This window comes from Mastigoproctus giganteus, chromosome 10 (assembly GCF_048544385.1).
Source record: "Mastigoproctus giganteus isolate SK-2022 chromosome 10, ASM4854438v1, whole genome shotgun sequence".
Lineage (NCBI taxonomy): Eukaryota > Metazoa > Arthropoda > Arachnida > Uropygi > Thelyphonidae > Mastigoproctus > Mastigoproctus giganteus.
In genome coordinates this window covers 223,312,923-223,336,852 of record NC_143584.1, presented here as the reverse complement: position 1 = coordinate 223,336,852, position 23,930 = coordinate 223,312,923, and the positions used below count along the sequence as shown (strand labels likewise).

At 38.6% G+C, this 23,930-nt stretch overlaps 1 protein-coding gene across 1 annotated transcript in view; it reads left to right on the top strand.

Annotated features, from left to right (window-relative positions):
- The window catches only part of LOC150079973 (uncharacterized), a 104,431-nt gene that overhangs the window by 1,596 nt on the left and 78,905 nt on the right, over positions 1–23,930 (top strand). The window contains exons 2-3 of the mRNA XM_090383299.1: positions 8,351–8,509; positions 19,665–19,724. Coding sequence (XP_090239425.1) covers positions 8,351–8,509; positions 19,665–19,724 — 219 coding nt within the window. The remainder of the gene's footprint in view (positions 1–8,350; positions 8,510–19,664; positions 19,725–23,930) is intronic.

Genomic DNA, 23,930 nt, shown 5'->3' with positions numbered 1-23,930 from the left:
CCAGAACTAGGGATCATAAATTCAAATTATGAAGGGGGTCAAGTTTAGACTGGACTGCAGGAAGTTTTTGTTTAGCCAGCATGCAAATTACTGGAGCATAGATATTTTATATTTATTTATTTTTATTTTTTGGCTTCTTTGCACCATTCCTTACACATAATTATATTCTCCCTATCAATACAAGCAATTGCTGAATAAATCAGTGATGGGACACTATGGATCCTTGTTGCCTGTCTGCACAGCACATCTTGAATTGTTTGACTTCATTTTCCTGAAACTAGGGTTTATACACTGCTTGCTGTATGGAGTGGAGCATTATTGTCCTGGAAGGATCCATTTTCCATAGAAACTGGAGGGTGGGTAAAAGTAAACTGCAACCATTATCAATGGAAAGCCTCCTCAACAATTCATGTTGAGGGAAATGGACCATAATCTGCCATACTGGTCCAGTGTGGGTTGGCAGATCAACCATATTTAGCATTCAGAGGCGTGAACCCTGGTCTACTCAAAGTGTGTGTGTGTGCTACTTTATTTTATTTTCTCTAACTTACAATATTTGGTATTACATCTTTACATTAGCATTAGTTGAGGCATATGATGCAAGAAATCAAGCTTATAGAGCATCAGCCAAAAAAAAAACACTTCCCATTTCACCCATCGGGTAACTCCAAATATTTGTCTAGTTCAGCCTTAAAAAATAAATTTAAGGCTGAACTAGACAAACATTTAGACAACAACAACAGATGGAAGGCTGTTCCAGCAGTCAACTACCTGCTGGCTAAAGGCAAATTTCCGCACATCTATTCTACAACTATCTTTCCTCGATTTGAATCTGTGCCCCCTCAGGTTCTTAATCTCAGTAAGGGGAAGTATCCCATCAGCATTGAGCCTGCTCAAACCATTCAAGGCTTTGTACACCTCAATCAGATCACCTCGCAGGTGCTCAGTCTCCAGATGCTGCAGCTGACAGAATTTATCTATCTAACTTTTCTAGATCCTGTTGCGGTAGCATATTGTCTTTACTATCATTAACAACCCTGGAAATAGTGACAAATGGGCCTGGAGTACTGGGGTCCATAGTTTAACAAATAGATATTTATTTAAAGTATACCCAGTATAAAATAAAATAAAATAAAATATTTCAGTAGCTTTCGGAACTCGTGTCCCTTAGTTGACGAAGGGACACGAGTTCCGAAAGCTACTGAAATATTTTATTTTATTTTATTTTATACTGGGTATACTTTAAATAAATATCTATTTGTTAAACCCTGGAAATTGTATCATCTGCAAACTTGGACATTAAGCCTGCTCCTATCATGCACTTGGAAAATGGCAGAGCACTATAAAATTTGTTGAACATTACAGTGATCATTTCCATTCTTGGCATTTTTCTTGTATTTCTGTTCCCATATGTTACCTTCCAAAATGTCCACTTTTGGGTCCTTTAAATATTGATGCATTTGTCGGTTTTCACATGGTCATTTATGTAAGTTCATTTGAAACTGAAAGCAGTGAAAGTCAAATGTGTTGCACACAGTTACAATATAATGTTGATAAAATCATTTCTAGTAAAATAATAAAATTAATAATTACAATAGTTTTGGGTACAAATTACATTTCATTTACAAGGTGAGCTATTTTTTAGCATTATATTATAACAGTCTTTAATATTTATTGCCCAAAAAAATTTACGGACATAAAAAAAATGTCAGTAAATTTTGAATAAAGTCTCAATTTTTAAAATTTCTTTTCTGAAATTGATCTAATTTTATTATGCCAAAATGAATTCTCTACTATTCTCTACAGATCAGCAAATGCTTTGTCAGAATATCCCCCTCCCAAAAGTGCATACAACTTTGTATACCTGCAATTTAAATATCTGATATGTGGTGTGAACCAGTGGCAGATTTCCGCACAGGCGCATGCCTGGGGCCTCTTAAATAGAGGGGGGGCCTCAAATCTCATGTCTCAAAAAAAAAATAAAATTGTTTCATTTTTAATTTTTACACTCATCATTATTACCATTACTGAATAAAACTATAATTTAATATGAGAAGTTAGTAAACTCTTAAACAAATATCCCTACATATTATACGAAATATCTATGCGAACTAAGTGAATCTGAAGTAGAATACGTATTATCATTAATGCTTAGTTGTGCCATTTTTTTTCATTTAAACATTAGTTAAAATATGTATGAAAGAATTGTGCAACCAAAATGATTAAAACTGCAACACCAAATCTAGAGAGCGTGCTATAGTAAAAATGTGCGCGTAGAATGCACACTGTAGTGGTACCGAAAATATTTAGGGGGGGGCCTCAAAATTGAATTGCTGGGCCTCTCAAGTGCTAAATCTGCCACTGTGGTGAACCTCAATATTTATTTTAAGATATTCTTCAGTGGTGGCTTGTGGTATAAGAAAGTGGTAGTTACAACTTTAGTTTAAATTTAAAACTAAACTGTATTCATGAAGCTGCTATAATCATATAATTTTGCACTTGTCTTCTCCATGTGTAGGCACAACAGGATGCAAATATGTCTGACAAAGCATTTGCTGATCTAGAGTTGCAAGCATTCCGCAACCTAATGAAACTGTGTTCCTCTAGGGCAGGGGTGGCCAACGAGTGGATTGTGGATTTAATTTCAGTCGATCACGACGAATTTTAAATATACAGTCATCCCTCGATTTGTGCACCTTGTGCAATGAAATTTTTGAGATGGTAGATCACGGCACATTTTGAAGGAAAAAAGTAGATCACAACACAAATTAAGTTGGCCACTCATGCTCTAGGGCATCATGTGATGCAACCTCTTGCATGTACATGAAAATACCATTGAGCATGTTTCATTATATATGATATGATAAAAATCTCAATGTGTACTCTCATAACTTTAAGTGTATTATGTTTGTGGGCCAGTTTGCATGTTGTGAGGCTGAAAACTCAGAATGTCTTATGGAGAAAACCCTACACCCTCTGTTTGAGATAGGCTAATTATGGCATCAATGGAAATCCCTCCAGTTGCTGATGGGAATTAAACCCTGACTTTCCCAAATTTGGCTGACATCAATCTCGCAATATCATACCAATTAGCATTAGTAGAGGCATATGATGCAAGAAAGCAAGCTTATGCAGCATCAGCCAAAAAAAAAAAAAAAAAACCGCTCCCATTTCACCCCTCCCTTTCGTTCGAAATACCTGTCCAGCTGAGCCTTAAATTTATTTAGGCTATCAACTTCCACAACAAGGGATGGAAGTCTGTTCCACCAACCAACCAACTACCTGCTGGCTAAAGGCAAATTTCTGCACATCTATCCTACATCTGTCTTTCCTCGATTTGAATTTATGCCCTCTCAGGTGATTCTTCTGAGCAAGAGGAAGAATCCCATCGGCATTGAGCATGCTCAAACCATTCAAGGCTTTATACACCTCTATCAGATCACCTCGCCGGTGCCTAGTCTCCAGACATTGTAATTTGCAAAACTTAAGCCTTTCTTCGTAAGAGCAACCCTTTGTTCCATTCACTAATCTTGTTGCCCTTCTCTGTACTCGTTCCAGCAGCTCTATATCCTTCTTGAAATTAGGCCTCCAGACCTGTATACAGTACTCAAGGTGTGGCCTGACCATTGCCTTATACAAGGGATAATAACCTCCTTATCCCTGCTAGAAAATTTCCTGTATACCATTGCAAGACACCATGAGCTACTCTTGCAGCCCGTCTGCACTGCTCAGAGAATTTCATATCTGCCTGCACAATTACCCCCAGGTCCTTGTCATTCTCTACCACTGTCATTGTAGTACCACAGAGTTGATACGTTGCTCTGCATTTACTGTTTCCCATATGTAGTACTTTACATTTGTCAATGTTAAACTTCATTTGCCACCTCTCAGCCCATCTGCTCAACCTTTCCAGATCCTGTTGCAGCAGCATAATGTCAGTAGTGTCCTTAACAACCCTGCCAACCTTTGTATCGTCTGCAAATTTGGACATTGAGCTTGATATACCATCATCAATATCATTTATAAATACAGAAAACAACAATGGACCCAACACTAAACCCTTTTTTTTTTTTTTATGTAAACCCCAAACACGAGAGGTGTCAGAACCTATAGTACTTAGTACCGTGCTTGGGTTGGAGGTTGAGAAGACAAAAGAAAATATTTGTTGACATTCGACTTGAACTTCTGTAGACTAATTTTCAGGAAATACGTATGAAGGAAGGTTGTTCCAGAAAACAGCAGTTGAATGAATAAACGAGGAAGATGAAAAGTTGGTTCTGTGAGTTTGAAGTTGGACAGTAAATGGATGTTGGCTGGTGGCGGCGCGTGTTCGGACTGGTTTGAAAGAGAGAGCAGGAATTATAGAAGCTAATTCAGAAGAACAGTGCCCATGGAAGTATCTGTAGAAGAGGTATGCAGCAGAAACAGTACGTCTATGAGACAGGATAGACGTGCGGAAATTTGCCTTTAGCCAGCGGGTGGTTGGTTGGTGGAACAGACTTCCATCCCTTGTAGTGGAGGTTGATAGCCTAAATAAGTTTAAGGCTCAGCTGGACAGGTATTTTGAACGAACAGAGGGGTGAAGTGGAAGTGGGTTTTTTTTTTTTTTTTTTTTTGGCTGATGCTGCATAAGCTTGCTTTCTTGCATCAAATGCCTCTACTAATGCTAATGCTAACAGCGAATGCAGAGACTCTGTTAGAGATGAATCATTAATTAACCTAACTGCCCTCTTCTGAATGGAATCAAGAAGCCTGAGAGAGGTTTTGGGGGCACCACCCCAGATGTGAGAACAATATTCCATGGCAGGGTGGATTTGCGATTTATACAGAGTGAGCAGCTGTTTGGAAGAAAAGTAACGCCGAGAGTGAAAGAGAAAACCAAGTTTTTTAGATGCAGAAGAAGGAATATTTCTAATGTGCTTGTGCCAAGAGAGATTAGAAGTCAGGGTAATCCCCAAAAGAGATATATCATTTTGCCTAGAAATTGGAGTGTCACTAAAGATAAGCATAGAAGCAGAAGAATCCTTTTTGCCAGATATAAGACAAGACTGAGTTTTAGAAGGGTCGAAATCAACTAAGTTTTCTTTGCCCCACTGGAGAATTACCTGAAGATCCGCATTTAAGGAATTGGTAGCAGATCTTCGAGAAGTTGAAGCTGATTGAGCAGGACAAGGTTTCTCAAAATGGAAAGTGGAATGCAATGTGCTATCATCGGCAAAACTATGGATAGGATTTCCAGTCAATGGAAGAAGGTCATTAATGTACAAGAGGAAAAGAGTGGGGGAAAGAACTGAACCTTGTGGGACACCGGCATTAGTGGTGAAGTTAGAAGACAGAGAGCCATCTACCATCACCCTCAGTGAGCGGTCAGAGAGAAAACTGGATAACCAATTACTTAAAACAGTTGGCAAACCATAAGATGGAAGCCTTTGAGATGTCAAGAGCAACTACTTGTGTTTAACTGAACCCTTCCATTGAATTAGTTCATAAATGGGCGGGCGCCTCCATAGCCAGATGGGAAGGAGCAGCAGTGCGTAGCACACGCTTCTTGATTAGACCGGGGTTCGAGCCCGTCACCACCAAATACAGAGGAAGCGGAAAGGTCAGGGAATGACCACCGCATATCCAGGAGCAATATGGCCTTAGTTGCCAATGCTCCTAAAAAAAACCAAATAACAAACATAAATGGGTAACATAAGCCAGAATATCACCAGTGGATCGAACATGCACCTGTTCCTATTCTTAGCTACCCTAACACAACCCATGTGTTTACTTGTACTGCAATGACTCCCAGCAGTCTCTGAAATATCCTTCATCTTGTTTTCCTGGCTGCTGCTCATTCCAATAGAAGCAGTTCAAGAATCACTTTCACCTCTGCCAGTGGCTACTGTTAATCTGTTAGTCCTTGTATCCCCCCCCCCAAGCTAGCAGTTTTCCGACCCCCTAACACTGCCTCAATAGCATCAGTAAATATTCTTGCACCCTTTCTGTTTAAGTGTATCCCATCCCTGTAGAAGCAGTCTCTCCCATTAACAAGTACAGACTAGGCTGAAAAAATTCTACCCCTTGAGCCTTGCACAATCTTTCCAGGGCCGAATTGATCGTCTCTCTCTCTCTCTCTCTCTCTCTCTCTCTCTCTCTCTCTCTCTCTCTCTCTCTCTCTCTCTCTCTCTCTCTCTCTCTCTCTCTCTCTCTCAGGATAACACGGGAAATTTTTTTTTGGCAGGTGCAGCATAAGCCTCAGGCTTCCTTGCACCATATAGTTAATAATAATAACAACACAAATCAGGAAATTGTATATGTCCATCATGACCACATTGTAATTATGCGTAGGAGTAAATAATATTGCTTTATAGCAAATTTTAGTATAGTGCCAATTAGGTAAAATAATTTATAGTTAATAATTATATACACTGAGTGGACAGAAATCATGGGATACGTACCTAGTAATGTTGCGCCCACCTTTCGCCTGGATAAGGGCAGTCACACGGCAAGGCATTAAGTCCACTAGTTCAGAAAAGTATTCCATCCATTCTTAATTCTGTCGCATTCCTGGGTGGAAGATCCAAAGCTTGAATAGACCTTTCCACATCATCCCAAAGATTCCCCACAGGGTTCATATCAGGTAAAATCTGCAGAATGCTCTTTGAATGTTCTAGTCACCATGGCTCTGTGGGGAGGTACGTTGTCCTGCTGGAAGTGTCCATTGCCCTGTAGGTGAATGATGACCACTAAGGGATGCAGATGGTCTGCAAGGATGGACACGTAACCTGGACCATTGAGAGATGCGTCTAGATGTACCAGAGGTCCCAACATGTCCCAGTTGAACCATGCCCCAGACCATTACTGACCTTCCACCTGCCTGAACAGTTCCCTGTTGACATGACAAGTGCATAGCTTCATGTGGTTTCTGCCAGATACGCACCCTCCCGTCCACTCGAAATAACTGGGAACTGTACTCATCGAACCAGGAGACCCGTATCCAGTCATTCAAGGTCCAGTTCAGATGTTCTTTTGCCCAGTTGAGGCATAGAGTCCTGTGTTATGGTGTTAGCAATGGGACTCTGGTGGGTCAGCAGCAGCTCTCATAACCTATTGTGCTTAATGATCACCTGATGGTCTTGTTGGAGATGTTTGTGGCACCTCCCTCATTGAAGTCGCCGGTGATTTGTGCCACTGTCGCTCTCCGGTTTGCTGAAACAATGTTAGACAGGCTTTGACAGCAACATTCATCCACCACCTTTCTATACCCACAACGCTGTCCACAATGAAATGTTATTCTTGAAATGGCATATTCCCAATACACTCTTGATACTGTCAAATGGGTAGAGTGCAATTTCTGTACCACCTCTGCGATTGACCCTTTTGTCAGGCAACCACTATCATCCCTTTTTCAAAGTCTGTTAACACACGACGTTTATCCATACTGATATCAAATTACCATCTACGTGAGTGCAGTGGTACAGGGTACTTATATACCTGCTGCCAATCAGTGTGGTCGACCACTAGCGAGAGGGGTGACAGCGTCGTGTTGCCTAGGAACCAGGTACCCCATTAATTCTGTCCTTTCAGTGTACAAATTTCATTAATTTTAAAAAAACCTCTTTGTTGTGCAGCTGTTTTTTTTTTATATATATATTTTTTATTTTATATCATATGATATAAAAAATATATATATGATGCTAAAGTTACATGTGCATCATAGCACTCATTTTATTTGTTTTTTTTTTTTTTTTTTTTTGCACAATTATTGTATTGTACAAATAATCACCTAGAAAATCACCTATTCACCTAAAAAAATCCAGAGGGTATACAGTGTATACCTCCTTATACCCTCCACCACAGCTCTAGATATGTAGGTCACTCCGTAGCCAGGTGGGAAGGAGCAACAGTGCGTAGCACACGCTTCTTGATTAGACCGGGGTTCAAGCCCGTCACCACCAAATATGGAGGATGCGGAAAGGTCAGGGAATGACCACCGCATATCCCGGAGCAATATGGCCTTAGTTGCTAATGCTCCTAAAAACCAAATAACAAACAAACAATCTAGATATGTAGTATTGAATTTTAAATAATGTGTGAGCATGGACTTGGTCTAAATCTCATCCTGGGGACCTTTTCATATCACAAGACTCTTCTTTCTTTCTATTTTTTGCATGGACTCATAAGTGTGCAGGTAATTTCAAGTATTTAACAGAGATTTTTTAGACATGCATAGAATCTTTCATGTACAGAATTTTTTCTTTATAATGCTATTAATGTTAATGAATAAAATTTAATTAATTTCAAAAATATTTTAGTTAATCCAGTTGTTAATATTAACAAATAAATAAAAGTACTTATTTCATAGGAACATTGGAGGAACCTTGATTTAGCAGAAGTACGTTGTCCATACTGTAACGAATGGCTCTATCATCAAAACATGGAGTGTCACATACGTGATTGGTGTCTAGAAGCAAAAGTCAAGTGTTCTGCCTGTAACAAATCATTTCTGCGAAAGGAAATCCGAGTGAGTTTTTGCTTAAATAAACTGGTCATATAATTTGATGCTTGCATATTAAAATTTTCTGTATATTTTCCATTTTAATAACTGAATGCCATGCTAGTCATGTGATATTAATCCCACAGCTGTGTTGATATTTTTGTTCCTAATTCTTGCTTTTGTTATTAATTGCTACTGATCTGCAATTCACATAAAAAAAAAGCCTGGATTCAATTTCCCATTTGAATGGGAGAAACTTAGAGGCTTTTGACAATGTGATAAAGTTAGTTGGTCACAGGTAAAGGTTGTCTAGTTTTTTACTCACTGAAATTCTGGTTTATAATTCTTCATACAAGTAAACTGATCACTTAATACATGTACATGCCTGTCAAATTTTTCAAGTCTCCTGGAAATTTCTGAAAAAGTATCTTTTATGGGTTTATAAAAAATTGACTTTCTACTATATTTCAGCTAAGTTCATGTTTCTCAAATACATGCCTACAGAATTTATTAGTAAGGTTTAAGACCATTTTTAGGAGCTCTGCACATCTTTAGCACAAAAATGTGGTATATTTTAGGAACATGATCTACTATGTGATCTACTACTTTATCTTTTGTAGTCTGTAGAGCAGTGTCTTTCATGTTTATTGTGATTTGTGCCCTTAGGTATTTCTCTGATTTTCCTAAATTTTTTAGCTTAAATACCTCATTAGCAGAGGCATACGATGCGAGAAAGCAAGCTTATACAGTATCAGCCAAAAAAAAAAAAAAAACCGTCCTATTTCAAACATCCATTCATTTTAAATGCTTGTCTAATTCTGCCTTTAAATTATTTCCACAACGATAGATGGAAGTTTGTTGCAGCAATCCCAGGGGCTCACATCTGGTGATCTCTCTCTCTCTCTCTCTCTCTCTCTCTCTCTCTCTCTCTCTCTCTCTCTCTGGGTCCTAGGGTAAATCATTTTTTTTTTTTTTTTTTTTTTTGGCTGGTGCAGCATAAGCCTCAGGCTTCCTACCACCATATGGCTAATAATAATAATAAACTAGCCACGGGCTAAAGGAAAATTTCTGCACATCTATTCGACAACTGTCTTTCCTCAGTTTCAGTTTATGCCCCTCAGGTTTCTAATCTGAGCAAGAGGATGAATCTTATCAACATTGAGCCTGCTCAATCCATTCAAGGCCTTATACACCTCAATCAAATTGCCTTGCAGGCAGCCTAGTCTCCATATGCTGCAAGTTGCAGAACTGGAGCCTTTCTTCATAAGAGCATACCTTTGTTTTCCTCACCAGTCTTGTTGTCCTGGTCTGTATCAGGTCTTTGCATCAATATTGCCCTGGTCTTTGCATCAAAGGGAATCTTTTATTAGCATTAGCATTAGTAGAGGCATTTGATGCAAGAAAGCAAGCTTATGCAGCATCAGCCAAAAAAAAAAAAAAAAAAAAACCCACTTCCACTTCACCCCTCTGTTCATTCAAAATACCTGTCCAGCTGAGCCTTAAACTTATTTAGGCTATCAACCTCCACTACAAGGGATGGAAGTCTGTTCCACCAACCAACCACCCGCTGGCTAAAGGCAAATTTATGCACGTCTATCCTACATCTGTCTTTCCTCAATTTGAATTTATGCCCTCTCGGGTGATTATTCTGAGCTAGAGGAAGAATCCCATCAGCATTGAGCATGCTCAAACCATTCAAGGCTTTATACACCTCTATCAGATCACCTCGCTGGTGCCTAGTCTCCAGACACTGTAATTTGCAAAACTTAAGCCTTTCTTCGTAAGAGCACCCCTTTGTTCCATTCACTAATCTTGCTTGTTGCCCTTCTCTGTACTCGTTCCAGCAGCTCTACATCCTTCTTGAAATGAGGCCTCCAGACCTGTATACAGTACTCTAGGTGTGGCCTGACCATTGCCTTATACAAGGGAATAATCATCTCCTTATCCCTGCTGGAAAAATTCCTGTATATCATTGACAATACTCCATGAGCTACTCTTGCAGCCCGTCTGCACTGCTCAGAGAACTTCATATCTGCCTGCACAACCACCCCCAGGTCCCTTTCATTCTCTACCACTGTCAGTGTAGTACCACAGAGTTGATACATTGCTCTGGGGTTGCTGTTTCCCATGTGTAGTACTTTACATTTGTCAATGTTAAACTTCATTTGCCACCTCTCAGCCCATCTGCTCAACCTTTCCAGATCCTGTTGCAGCAGCATAGTGTCAGTAGTGTCCTTGACAACCCTGCCAACCTTTGTATCGTCTGCAAACTTGGACATTAAGCTTGATATACCATCATCAATATCATTTATAAATACAGAAAACAATAATGGACCCAACACTGAGCCCTGAGGGACTCCACTAATAACATTAGTCCACGATGAGCAGTGTCCATTGATTACCACTCTCTGTCTTCTCCCCCTCAACCACCCCTTTATCCATAGCAGCAATTTGCCTCCAATGTCACACTGCTCCAATTTGTGTAGCAGTCTTCCATGTGCAACAGTATCAAAAGCCTTTCTAAGATCCAAGTATATAATATCAAAGCTATTCCCTGCATCCAGTTCTTTTGTGACTGCATCATAGTATCCAATCAAATTGGTCAGGCAAGACTTCCCCTTAACAAAACCATGCTGTGTCCGAGCTATAACTGAAGTCTTGTCTAAATGATCCTGCAGTGCTTCTTTAACCAGTGCCTCCATTAATTTTCCTGGAACAGAAGTTAAGCTCACAGGTCTATAATTACTTGTGTCAGCCTTTGATCCGCCGTTGCTCCAACGATCAATATCGTTGCTCGTTCTAGCAACTCTACATCATTTCTAAAATGAGGCTTCCAGACCTGTACGCAGTACTCAAGATGTGGCCTGACCATTGCCTTATACAAGGACTAATCACCTTATCTCTTCTCAAAATTCCTGTATATCATTGTTAAAACCCCATGACCTACTCTGGAAGCCTGTCTGCACTGTTCAGAAAACTTCATATCTGACTGCACAATTACCCAAAGGTCTATTTCATTCCCCACTACCAACTGGGTGTTGAGTGTAGCACCACCCAGTTGGTATGTTACTCTAGTGTTACTGCTATCCATATGCCGTACTTTACATTTGTCAATGTTAAACTTCAGTTGACACCTCTCAGCCCATCTGCTCAACTTTTTCAGATCCTGTTGCAGTAGCGCACTATCATTACTGTTATTAACAACCCTGCCAACCTTCTTATCATCTGCAAACTTAGCCCTGATATATCTTCATCAATATCATTGATAAATATACAAAACAACAATGGGCCCAACACTGAACCCTGGGGTACACCACTAATAACATTAGTCCATGAAGAGCTGTGTCCATTGATTACCACTCTCTGTCTTCTCCCACTCAACCATCCTGTTATCTGTTGTAGCAACTTTCATTTAATGCCATACTGCTCTAGTTCGTACAGTAGGCTTCCATGTGCAACAGTATCAAAAGCTTTCCTGAAATCCAAGTATATGATATCAAAACTATTTCTTGCATCCAGTTCCTTTGTGACCATGTCATAGTATCCAATCAGATTGGTTAGACAAGACTTCCCCTCAACAAACCTCCTGTGTCTTGAATTATTACTGCAGTCTTGTCTAGATTAACTTGCAATGCTTCTTTAACCAGTGACTCCATTATTTTCCCTGGAACAGAAGTCAAACTAACAGGTCTGTAATTATTCATATCACCCTTTGATCTGCATTTGTGAATTGGAGATACATTTGCACATATCCAGTCCTTGGGGGACTTCCCCTGAGTCCAAGTATGCTCTAATGGTTTGCTTACTTCCTTTGGCACTTCCTTTAATATAACTGGATAGATCCCCTCCACCCCAGATACCTTTCTTATGTTTAACTTCAGCAATTTCTCCTCCACTTTGCTCTCAGTTATTACAAAATTTAACTCCCTGTTAGAGTTTGATAAACATCTGGCCTGCTCCTCCTTGAATAACTCCTCATGTGTGAATGTAGGTGCAGAATACTCATTTAATTTGTCATCTGTTTGAGAATGATCATCTACAGTCAAACCATTGATATCAAGTGGACCAATCTCATTCATCCCCTTCCTTTTATAGTTTATATAAGTAAAGAAATCTTTGCTGTTTTTCTTTGCATCCTTTGCCAAAGAATTCTCAAAATTTGCCTTCGCTTGCTTGTTATTTGTTTGTTATTTGGTTTTTAGGAGCATTAGCAACTAAGGCCATATTGCTCCGGGGATATGCGTTGGTCATTCCCTGACCTTTCCGCATCCTCCGTATTTGGTGGTCACGGGCTCAAACCCTGGTCTAATCAAGAAGTGTGTGCTACGCACTGCTGCTCCTGCCCACCTGGCTACGGAGGCGCCACCTTCGCTTGCCTAACCTCCTTTGTGACTTGATTACAGACTAGCTTATAACTACCAAAGGCTTCTGTGTCACCTGATAATTTATATGCATCCCATGCATTTTTCTTCTCTGCCATGAGTCTCATTAGTTCATCTGACATCCATTTGGGCCTAAACCTAGAACAGTATTTCTTAGTTGGAACAAAAAGCCTAGTAGCTTCCAAGATTACTTCCTTGAATGCTTCCCATTTAGAATTTGCTGTTGTTAACATCATCAGTTGGTCCCACTGTACAGAATTTAAAAAATCTCTGAGATCACTGTAGTTAGCTATAGTTAGCTGCATATTGTTCCTTCCCCCCCCCCACTGTAACAACAATCATGAAAAATCCTGTTAAAATTCAAAAAAATGGAACCTGCAAGAAGGAAAACTGCTACAACTCTTAGATACTTGTGTGGTCCTGCGATTGGAAAAATAGAACAGTTACTCTCATTGTGGGTCGATGAGTTAAACTAAAGAAACATTTCTCTCACACAGTCTTATTGTGATAAAGCTAAGAGTTTATTTGATGAGTTAAAAGAAAAGGAAGGCAGCGATGGATCTTTCATAGCAAGTTTATTAATTTCAAGCAACGAACTTAAATTTACAATATAGAACTAACAGGTGAGACTGCCAGTGTTGGTGAAGAAGAAGCAAGGGTGTATTCTAAACACTTCAAATGACTTGTAGAAGAAGGTAAATACCCACCTGATCTTGTTTTCAGTGTGGATGAGACTGGCTTTTATTGGAAGAAGATGCATTAACATATGATGCAAGAAAGCAAGCTTATACAGCATCAGCCAAAAAAAAAAAAAAAACCTTCCCATTCCACCCATCCATTTGCTCCAGAAGTTTGTGCAGTTTTTCCTTGAATTTATTTAAGCTATCAACTATGCTGGCTAAAGGCAAATTTCCACACATCTGTTCTACAACTTTCTATTTTAAAAGTTCTTGATGCCTTCAACAACTTTCCTCTTCCATGAAGAGAAACATGCTCCTGGATTTAAACCTGTCTAGGACCGTTTAACTTTTCTTCTGTGTGGAAATGCTTCAGAAACTGTAAAACTGAAGCCATTGCTCTTATATCACTCAGAAACACTAATGGTAATGAAGAGACTCACTAAATTAAATTTACCAATCATTTGTATTTTAAACAGAAGGTCAAATGATTGATAAAAAATTGTAATAAAAGATATCTTCACAAACTGATATATAAATAAATTTTATGCAACAATACATTGCTACTGTGACGAAAATAATTATCTAAGGAGGAAACTGCTGCTGTTTTTGGACACTGCTCCAGGACATCCACCAAACATTAGAGAAATAAGGACAACTGTGGATATAAAGGTTGAATATCTTTTGCCAGATAACACTTCCCTTTTACAACCAATGGATCAGGACATCATAGCAAATTTTAAAGCCTACTACCTTCAGCAGATATTTAGGGAGATGTTACGGGAAATGGACAACATGTCTGTCAAAGAATATTGGAGGTCCTATAATATCCTGAAGGGCATTAATAACATTAATGCTGCTTTGAAAGAGGTCACATCAACTTGAATGGAGTATGCTGGAAAGTGTGCCTAAGTGTGTACTAGATGATTTCCAGGGTATTTGAGGAAGTGCAACAGATTGCAAATGAAATCACTGCAATTGCTCAGGAGGTATGGCTTGACAACATTGAGCCTGGTGATGTGACTGAGATGTTGGAGAGCCATTCTCGGCCTCCTACAAATGAGGAACTCTAAGATTTGGCTGCACAGTTGACAGCAACAGCAAATGAGAAGAGCCAGTTTTACAATCTATAAAAACCCATGACTTGCAGAAAATTCTTGCTGGGATTAATAAGTACCTGCGGAGTTTAGGCGACACTAATCCTGACTGTAAATGAAGCGGTTCTATTAGAAGAGGAATCAATTTAGTATTGCAGCCTTACTATCATGTTCTGCAGGAGAGGAGGCATCAAGCAATGTGAAAAACTCTCCTTTCTTATTTTAAAAATAAATCTGAAGAACCTTCAACTGATTTAAGGATGGCAGAAGATGATCCAGTTGGACCTGATGATCCACAACCAGGGCCTTACTCTCGTCAGTAATACCTACTTATTTATGTTTTATTATGGAATAAATATGATTTAAATGCATGTATATAATGTTTATGCTAAATTAAATATTAAATTTTTGTATTATTTTACGAAAGAGAGTCTCAATTTATGTACAGCTGGAATGCATCCCATTGAAATACAGTGGATTCTGGTTAATCGGGGCAGCCATTTATTTGGGGAAAACCTTAAAAAAAACAGAAACCAATCGAGAAAATAGCCAGGGTTTACTTCGCTTAAATGGGACAGCATGCCATTTAATCGGGGCAGGAGACCGCAGCACTGGAGATTACCCTACGATTGTCTCCGATGGTACCATGTGGTTCGGTCGAAATTTTGTAGGTCACAACCATAAAACAATTAGCAGTCACCTGTTTATTGGGCTTTGCGTGTATCGTGTTACTTGCAATTTGTGTGTGCCGTGTTCTTTGTTATTGATTGCTTATCTTTTTACTGTTTTAAATTTTAACCCCCACCCACAAATGTCAGTGAACAGAAATGTCAACTAGTTCGTACGTACTTATTACAGTCAGAGGCGGATTTAACGGCTGGCGCACCGGGCGCGCGCCCTGGGCCCCGACTTCTGAAGGGCCCACGCAAAACCCCAACAAATTAGTTGAACATATTAGTTCAACTAATAGTTAAGCTAATATGTTTTAATTTCCCAGATATTGACTGGAATTTGGGGGCTGGTCACTCACACACTAGCAGGGCTTTTGTGGATTTATTGGATGATTGTTTTCTACATCAGCATGTTCGGGAGGCAACTAGAGGGAGTAATACTCTTGATTTGATTATCAGCAGTGATTCTTCATGCATTAAGAATCTGCAGATAAATGAACCACTAGGTGGCAGTGATCACAGTGTGCTGAAGCGGGATTTACTCAAAGAGGTAACTACCATTAGGGGTAAAGGGAAGGGTTATTGCTTTCGTAAAGGCGACTACGATGGACTGAGACAGTATTTAAATTCTATACAGTGGGACCAACTGATGATGTTACCAACAGCAAATTCAAAATGGGGAGCATTCAAAGAACTTATCTTGGAAGCTACTAGGCTTTACATACCAACTAAGAAATATTGTTCAAGGTTTAGGCCAAAATGGATGTTAGATGAACTAATGAGGCATATGGCAGAGAAGAAAAATGCATGGGATACTTACAAATTAACACATGACACAGAAACCTATGATAGATACAAGTTGATATGCAACCAAGTTACAAGGGAGGTTAGGCAGGCGAAGGCAGATTACGAGAAATCCTTGGCAAGGAATGCAAAGAAAAACAGCAAAGAGTTCTTTACTTATGTAAACTCTAGAAGGAAGGGGATGAATCAGATTGGTCCACTTGATATTGATGGGTCAACTGTTGATGATCCTGCCCAGGTAGCTAACAAACTAAATGAATATTTTGCATCGACATTCTCACATGAGGAGTGATTCAGCGAGGGGAATGCCAGAGGTGTTTTCAACTCTAGCAGTAAGCTACAGAATCTTGAAATAACTGAGAGTAAAGTGGAGGAGAAATTGTTGAAGATAAACACAAGAAAGGCACCTGGGGTGCATGGAATCTATCCAGTTATATTAAAGGAGGCAGCAAAGGAAGTAAGCAAACCCTTAGCCATAATTATTAGAGCTTCCTTGGACTCAGGGGAGGTACCCATAGACTGGAAATGTGCAAATGTGACCCCAATTCACAAAGGAGGATCAAAGGCTGACACAAGTAATTATAGACCTGTGAGCTTAACTACTGTTCCAGGAAAATTAATGGAGGCACGGGTTAAAGAAGCACTGCAGGATCATTTAGACAAGACTTCAGTTATAGCTCGGACACAGCATGGTTTTGTTAAGGGGACGTCTTGCCTGACCAATTTGATTGGATACTATGATGCAGTTACAAAAGAACTGGATGCAGGGAATAGCTTTGATATCATATACTTGGATCTTAGAAAGACTTTTGATACTGTTGCACATGGAAGACTGCTACACAAATTGGAGCAGTGTGACATTGGAGGCAAATTGCTGCTATGGATAAAAGGGTGGTTGAGGGGGAGAAGACAGAGAGTGGTAATCAATGGACCCTGCTGATCGTGGACTAATGTTATTAGTGGAGTTCCTCAGGGCTCAGTGTTGGGTCCATTATTGTTTTCTGTATTTATAAATGATATTGATGATGGTATATCAAGCTTAATGTCCAAGTTTGCAGACGATTCAAAGGTTGGCAGGGTTGTCAAGGACACTACTGACACTATGCTGCTGCAACAGGATCTGGAAAGGTTGAGCAGATGGGCTGAGAGGTGGAAAATGAAGTTTAACATTGACAAATGTAAAGTACTACACATGGGAAACAGCAACCCCAGAGCAACGTATCAACTCTGTGGTACTACACTGACAGTGGTAGAGAATGAAAGGGACTTGGGGGTGGTTGTGCAGGCAGATATGAAGTTCTCTGAGCAGTGCAGACGGGCTGCAAGAGTAGCTCATGGAGTATTGTCAATGATATACAGGAATTTTTCCAGCAGGGATAAGGAGGTGATTATTCCCGTGTATAAGGCAATGGTCAGGCCACACCTAGAGTACTGTATACAGGTCTGGAGGCCTCATTTCAAGAAGGATGTAGAGCTGCTGGAACGAGTACAGAGAAGAGCAACAAGATTAGTGAATGGAACAAAGGGGTGCTCTTACGAAGAAAGGCTTAAGTTTTGCAAATTACAGTGTCTGGAGACTAGGCACCAGCGAGGTGATCTGATAGAGGTGTATAAAGCCTTGAATGGTTTGAGCATGCTCAATGCTGATGGGATTCTTCCTCTAGCTCAGAATAATCACCTGAGAGGGCATAAATTCAAATTGAGGAAAGACAGATGTAGGATAGACGTGCGGAAATTTGCCTTTAGCCAGCGGGTGGTTGGTTGGTGGAACAGACTTCCATCCCTTGTAGTGGAGGTTGATAGCCTAAATAAGTTTAAGGCTCAGCTGGACAGGTATTTTGAACGAACAGAGGGGTGAAGTGGAAGTAGGGTTTTTTTTTTTTTTTTTGGCTGATGCTGCATGAGCTTGCTTTCTTGCATCAAATGCCTCTACTAATGCTAATGCTCAACTATTAGTTCAAAACTTTGTGATTATTATTATGCTATTATTAATTATATTATACATATATTATATTCAAATTTTATTGGAAATAAAACATTAATAGTACATAATATTTTTTACTTATTTAAAAAAAATGGTTAACATGTATTTTTATTTTCCCTGTCACTCTTTTTTTTAAGGGGCCCAATATTTTCTTCTGCGCCCGGGGCCTCAACCGACGTTAATCCGCTCCTGATTACAGTACGTATTTATTAATTATTCCGATTATCACGTATATTCTTCCAATTTTCACGTATCATTTCATTTTTTAATTGGTAAGGTAATAAAGGGTAAATTTGTGCTTAATATATCTTTACTTTTATAGCTTGTGGATAATATTCCTCCTATTTTCACTAATTAGAATCTCTGTTTAATAGAATTAAAATTCAATTCGCAAATGTGATCACAATGACCGGCGCTTACTGCACATCGTATAGTGAACGGTACTTTAGTATGCTACCTATCAAATCACGTTACGATGGTGACTCCATCGTAACGTGATTTGATCGTCCAGTGAACCAATTGCAAAGAGGGCGGGGGTACGTTGTATTTTTAACTATTTGCATGAAACTTCGGATAATTGGGGCAGCCGCTTAATCGGGCCAAAATGCACTAGTCCCGATGTGTCCCAAATAACCGGAATGGACTGTACATTATAATTTGGGTTTCATTTATGTCAATTCAATATATGCCAGCACCTCCAGGAATCCGACCCTGGCCTAAATCAATGGCTCCCTGTATATATATTCATTTGATTGATAACAAAACTGCTGTTACTCAACATATTAATTATTTGTTCATACTATCCTATATGTGTCAGAAGAAAGAATAAAATTTAAAAGTGCATCTTTTTAAACTGTTTGTTGCCTTTTTTCCTTAAATACGGATTAGTGACAAGTGCCCTCTATTGTCAATAAATGAATAGCTGAAAGAACAGGGTGCTTGTCACTGGTAATATTAGTTTCCAATTGTGAGAGGGAAAATTAATGTTCACATCCTTGAAAATAAATTGATTTGATGCAGGAATAAATCTGTCACTTGTTTTGATTGGCAAGCTGAAGTAATTAGCAGGCACCTTAAAAGACACACTACCTTAGAATGCCCAGGATATAAGGACCTGTGTCCTAACTGCAATAATAAATTTTCCAAATTGGAAATTGAGGCAAGTTAGATTTACTGAAAAATAAAACAATTCAGGTAATAAAGCTATTCAGATAATAGTACCTTTTTATTATTATATGGGATGTTAAACTTTCATTTGGTATTGTGTAAAGGATAGTTCGAATAAATTTAAAGGTAGATTAGACAATTTATTAGAAGTGATGTACATGTGAAGTGGATAGTATTTTTTTTTATTTTATATAAGATTGCTTCTTTCTATCATTTTGCCATTACTAATACTCTTCAGGTGCAATGTTATTCAGTGGATTGTAAGTGCTCTGTTTTACCTTCTTATTGTTATAATTGACTTTCTATCATTTTTTTTTTTTTTCACATTATATTTTACAGGTATAAAACAACATAAATTGTATTAATATGTGTGAATGGTAATGATTTGTGTACCCTCTAGGATCATATTGCTTCCTGTATTGAGTCAGTTGACTGTAAGCAAAGAAATACCAAGACAGCTGTAAGTTTGAAAAAATTTTATTCTATCCATACTTAAAATTATAGCAGTGAAGTTACTGATTGTTTCTCTAAAGCAGCATTACCCAACCTTTTTCGACCTAACGCCCCTTACAAAATCTTTTTCTGCCCAAGGCCCCCCCCCCTCAGATTAAGTATATGCCATTGTTTCCTATTCTTCCCTTAAAATATGAGTAATACATAAAAGGTATTTTCAGTGATTATTACGGATTGTTTTTATCATGCCTTTTTAGATTACACTTAGATTACACATTGAATTCTTAGTATGATTTATTAATATACGTACATAGTTATAGAAGAGTAAATAAAATGAGATTTATTATAAAATACTAGTGTGATCCTTGATCTTGATAAATTTTGGCTAATGTCACAATATCTGTAGTATACTTGGATAGTAATAGCCTTAAGTCACCACGACTAACAATGTCCAGTTTCGATTCTTCACTAGTATGCGATTCACTGCACTAAATCCTCATTTTACAAGATAAGATGATGGAAAGGCAATATAAAGTTTTGCTTTTCTCCATAGAGCAGGAAATTTCACATGATGTCCTCTGCTGTTGAAGATTTGCTTCGATTCTCCATCATTTTGAAGCTCAACAATTTCTTCTTGCAAACTAAGTTCTTGGTCTTCTGCTTTGCAAATGAATGGATTTGTTACCCAGACAGATATTTCCAAATCAATCAAATCTTTAAAGTAATTCTCAAAGTCACTTTTCACTGACTGCAGATGTGATGCCTTCCTATTTAGATTGCAAGTTGGACCACCAGTCCAACTTGCAATCTAAATAGGATGTTTTTATGCTGCTCATGGTAGGAAACTGTAAAAAAACTTTTCTGCCAATATTATGTTTAAACAACACCAACTTCATGATGAAAGTAGATATAGCAGTTTTTGCCTTAACTAAATTGAAATTATTATTCTGAAGCTGCATATTCAACATATTCGTTTTGTCATAAATTTTGGCCAAATATGCCACATCTCCATGCAAAATTTTTAACTTTCTCACATAATTCATGGTCAACAGACAGCAGAAATTCTGTAACGGTGTCAAATGAATTACAGAAATGCTTCAAGCATCAGCCTCTGGAGTGCCAGCGCACTTCAGTATGAAGAAGGCATTCAAACTCCTCATTGTTGTCTTCACATAACTGATGGAACAATTTGCTGTTTAATGAATGTGCTTTAATCTTATTCATCGCTGATATTACAATGGCCATAGTTGAATGAAACTGTTGGCTTAGCTTTTTGGCGACAAAATGTTGAGGATGAATAACATAGTGTATAGAAAATAGATTTGGAATTTCTTTTCTTAAAAATTCAACTAAACCTATGTGGCAACCTAGCATTGAAGAGCTTTGTAGCTCTTCAAACATTGACTCTCCCTTTGTGTTGGTCGTCATTGATTTGCAGAACAGCATTTCTTCCTATCCTTCTTCGTTTTTGATAAATCGTATGTAAGCCATTAGCAGTTCTTCATTGTCTTGCACCATTGTTTCATCCAATTGTATCCCAAATCAAATTCATAGTTGCACAGATGACTTTTGATGTCTTTGCTCATTTCCTCAATACAGCCCGATACAGTGTTGTTACTGGGAGGGATGGATTTCGAAATATTTGTTCCATTCATCTCGAGAACAGTAGCTAGAACTTCAGATATAAATGGCAGAACTAATGTTTCACCTACTGTGTTAGATAGTCCACATTTTGCTGTTATTTTGGAAATATTGTAAGAAGCCACCAGTCCATTATTGATATCGGTATTAGGTTTTTTTTGAAGGATGAAAGAACACAATGCTTTTTCAATGCTTCCTTCAGCTTATGAAAGACAGCCCGATGTCTCTTATGAAGATGATTTTGCAGTCTCAAAGGTTTCAAGGCCTCATTAGACAGTATTGATTCACAAATTGCACAAAATGGATGACGCTGATCTGTTGGTAGTAGAATGAAGTCATACTGCAGGTAACTTACATTATACTGTCTTACTTTCTCCTGTCTTGGTTTTTTTAGCAGAAATGGAAGTAGAGGGTTCACTGCCATCAGGCACTTCAGTATTACCCTTTAAGTATTTATCCATTGCTGAAATTAGGGAAATATAAGTTTAGATTTTTCTGTTAGAAATAATATAAATAAAGAAAATGTCAAAATATATGCTTATGATCCTGTTATCAATAATAATATGTCAATAGTAATAATAACTGAACTTTATAAGTTGTGCACTTACCTTTAACGTTCCAGGTAGGTCGATAAATCCATTAAATACATGCAAGAAACAAATTGCAAATATAGGAGTTGTTGCTTATTCCACAAATCCTAAAAACATAAGCAAAAACTAATTAAGTATGAACCAATAGAATACACTGTGTTGCTTAACAACAAACTCATCCAGTTTACCGGCTTTGTTTCGTTAAACAAGTTCATTTAAACATCACAGAAATAACAGGTAGCAGGTGTGTCCCATTCCTGAAGAAAACTAGCAAATAAATGACTGTCTGTGTCACCTGTTTGCACATGGTACTCATCCGTTGGAAGAATGCACCCTCCACCAATACACCGAACTTATCAAACACTCTCATGATTGATTCCAACTTCCCTCAAGATAGCATTGGAACATTACCTAGTGCTAGGGTGTGGCTGATATCCCCATTCCTTGATATGACACTGGCCACTATCAGAATTTCTTTACTAAAGAGCACACTATTTATAGTGTTATTTCCATGAATTGAGACTGTTAAATACATTCTAAATGGGGACAAATAGTTTAAAAATTAATGATTTGTATATTGTTATTTTATTTTATTTTTTTTTAGGAGCATTAGCAACTAAGGCCATATTGCTCCGGGGATATGCGGCGGCCTTATATGGTTCAACTGTCGCATGAAACCACCAAATGTCAATATACCCCCCCTCCCTAGAGGCGTGCTACTGCCCACGTTGGGAATCGAAGTTGAAGCTGATTGAGCAGGGCAAGGTTTCTCAAAATGGAAAGTGGAATGCAATGTGCTATCATCGGCAAAACTATGGATAGGATTTACAATCAATGGAAGCAGATCATTAATATACAAGAAGGAAAAGAGTGGGGAAAAGAACTGAACCTTGGGGGACACCAGCATAAGTGGAGAAATTAGAAGACAAGAGAGCTACCTGCCATCACCCTCAGTGAGCAATCAGAGAGAAAACTGGATAACCAATTACAAAAAACAGTTGGTAAACCATAAGATGGAAGCTTGTTTAGAAGACCTTTATGCCAAACACAATCAAAAGCCTTTGAGACGTCAAGAGCAACTGCTTGTGTTTCACCGAACTTTTTCGTGGAATTTGTCCATAAATGGGTAACATAACCCAGAATATCACCAGTGGATCGTCACTGATGGAATCCATACTGGTGATCATTGATCAGATGGAAAGCTTCTAAGTAGTTTAAGAGTTGGTGGTTAATTGATCTCTCCATTACTTTAGAAAGAGTAGAAGTAATTGCAATGGGACAATAATTGTATGGAAGGGATTTGTCACCCTTTTTAGGAACTGGCTGGATATGAGCAAATTTCCAAGCAGAAGGAAAAACACCTTTCGAATAAGAAAGTGAAAAAGGCGGCAAAGAACAGGAGTAGGTTCAGGTGTGCAGGTTTTGAGAACAAGTGGAGAAATACCATCAGGACCTGGATCTTTCTTAGCATCAAGATTCATCAAAATCCTTCTGACATCCTTTTGATGGAAGACCACAGGAAGCATTGAATGGAGCGTGTTGGGAATGGTGGGAGGTGTTTTACCAAGATCATTAATACATGAGTTGGAAGAGAAATGGGATGCTAGCAGGTCAGCTTTATCCTTGGCTGAAGTGACAACAGAACCATATGGTTTTGACAGAGGTGGGAGCAGAGATGGGCAAAAGTTGCAGCCAACAGCTTTGGCGAGAGACCAGAATGCTCAACTACGATTAGAGCAAGAAGCATGTTTTCTATTCTTAGCTTGTCAAAATCTAGTTTGGACTGATTAATGACTGATTTACAATTGTTGCGATCTTTGGTGTAGGCAGAAAATGAAACTGAAGAATTGGAAACAAGCCAATTATAATATGCAACATTCTTCTCTTGAACAGCCTTGACACATTTATTGGAAAACCAAGGTTTAGATAAAGGACGAGATTTTAATGAGGAGTGTAGAATAAAGGATTCCATTCCTACAAGA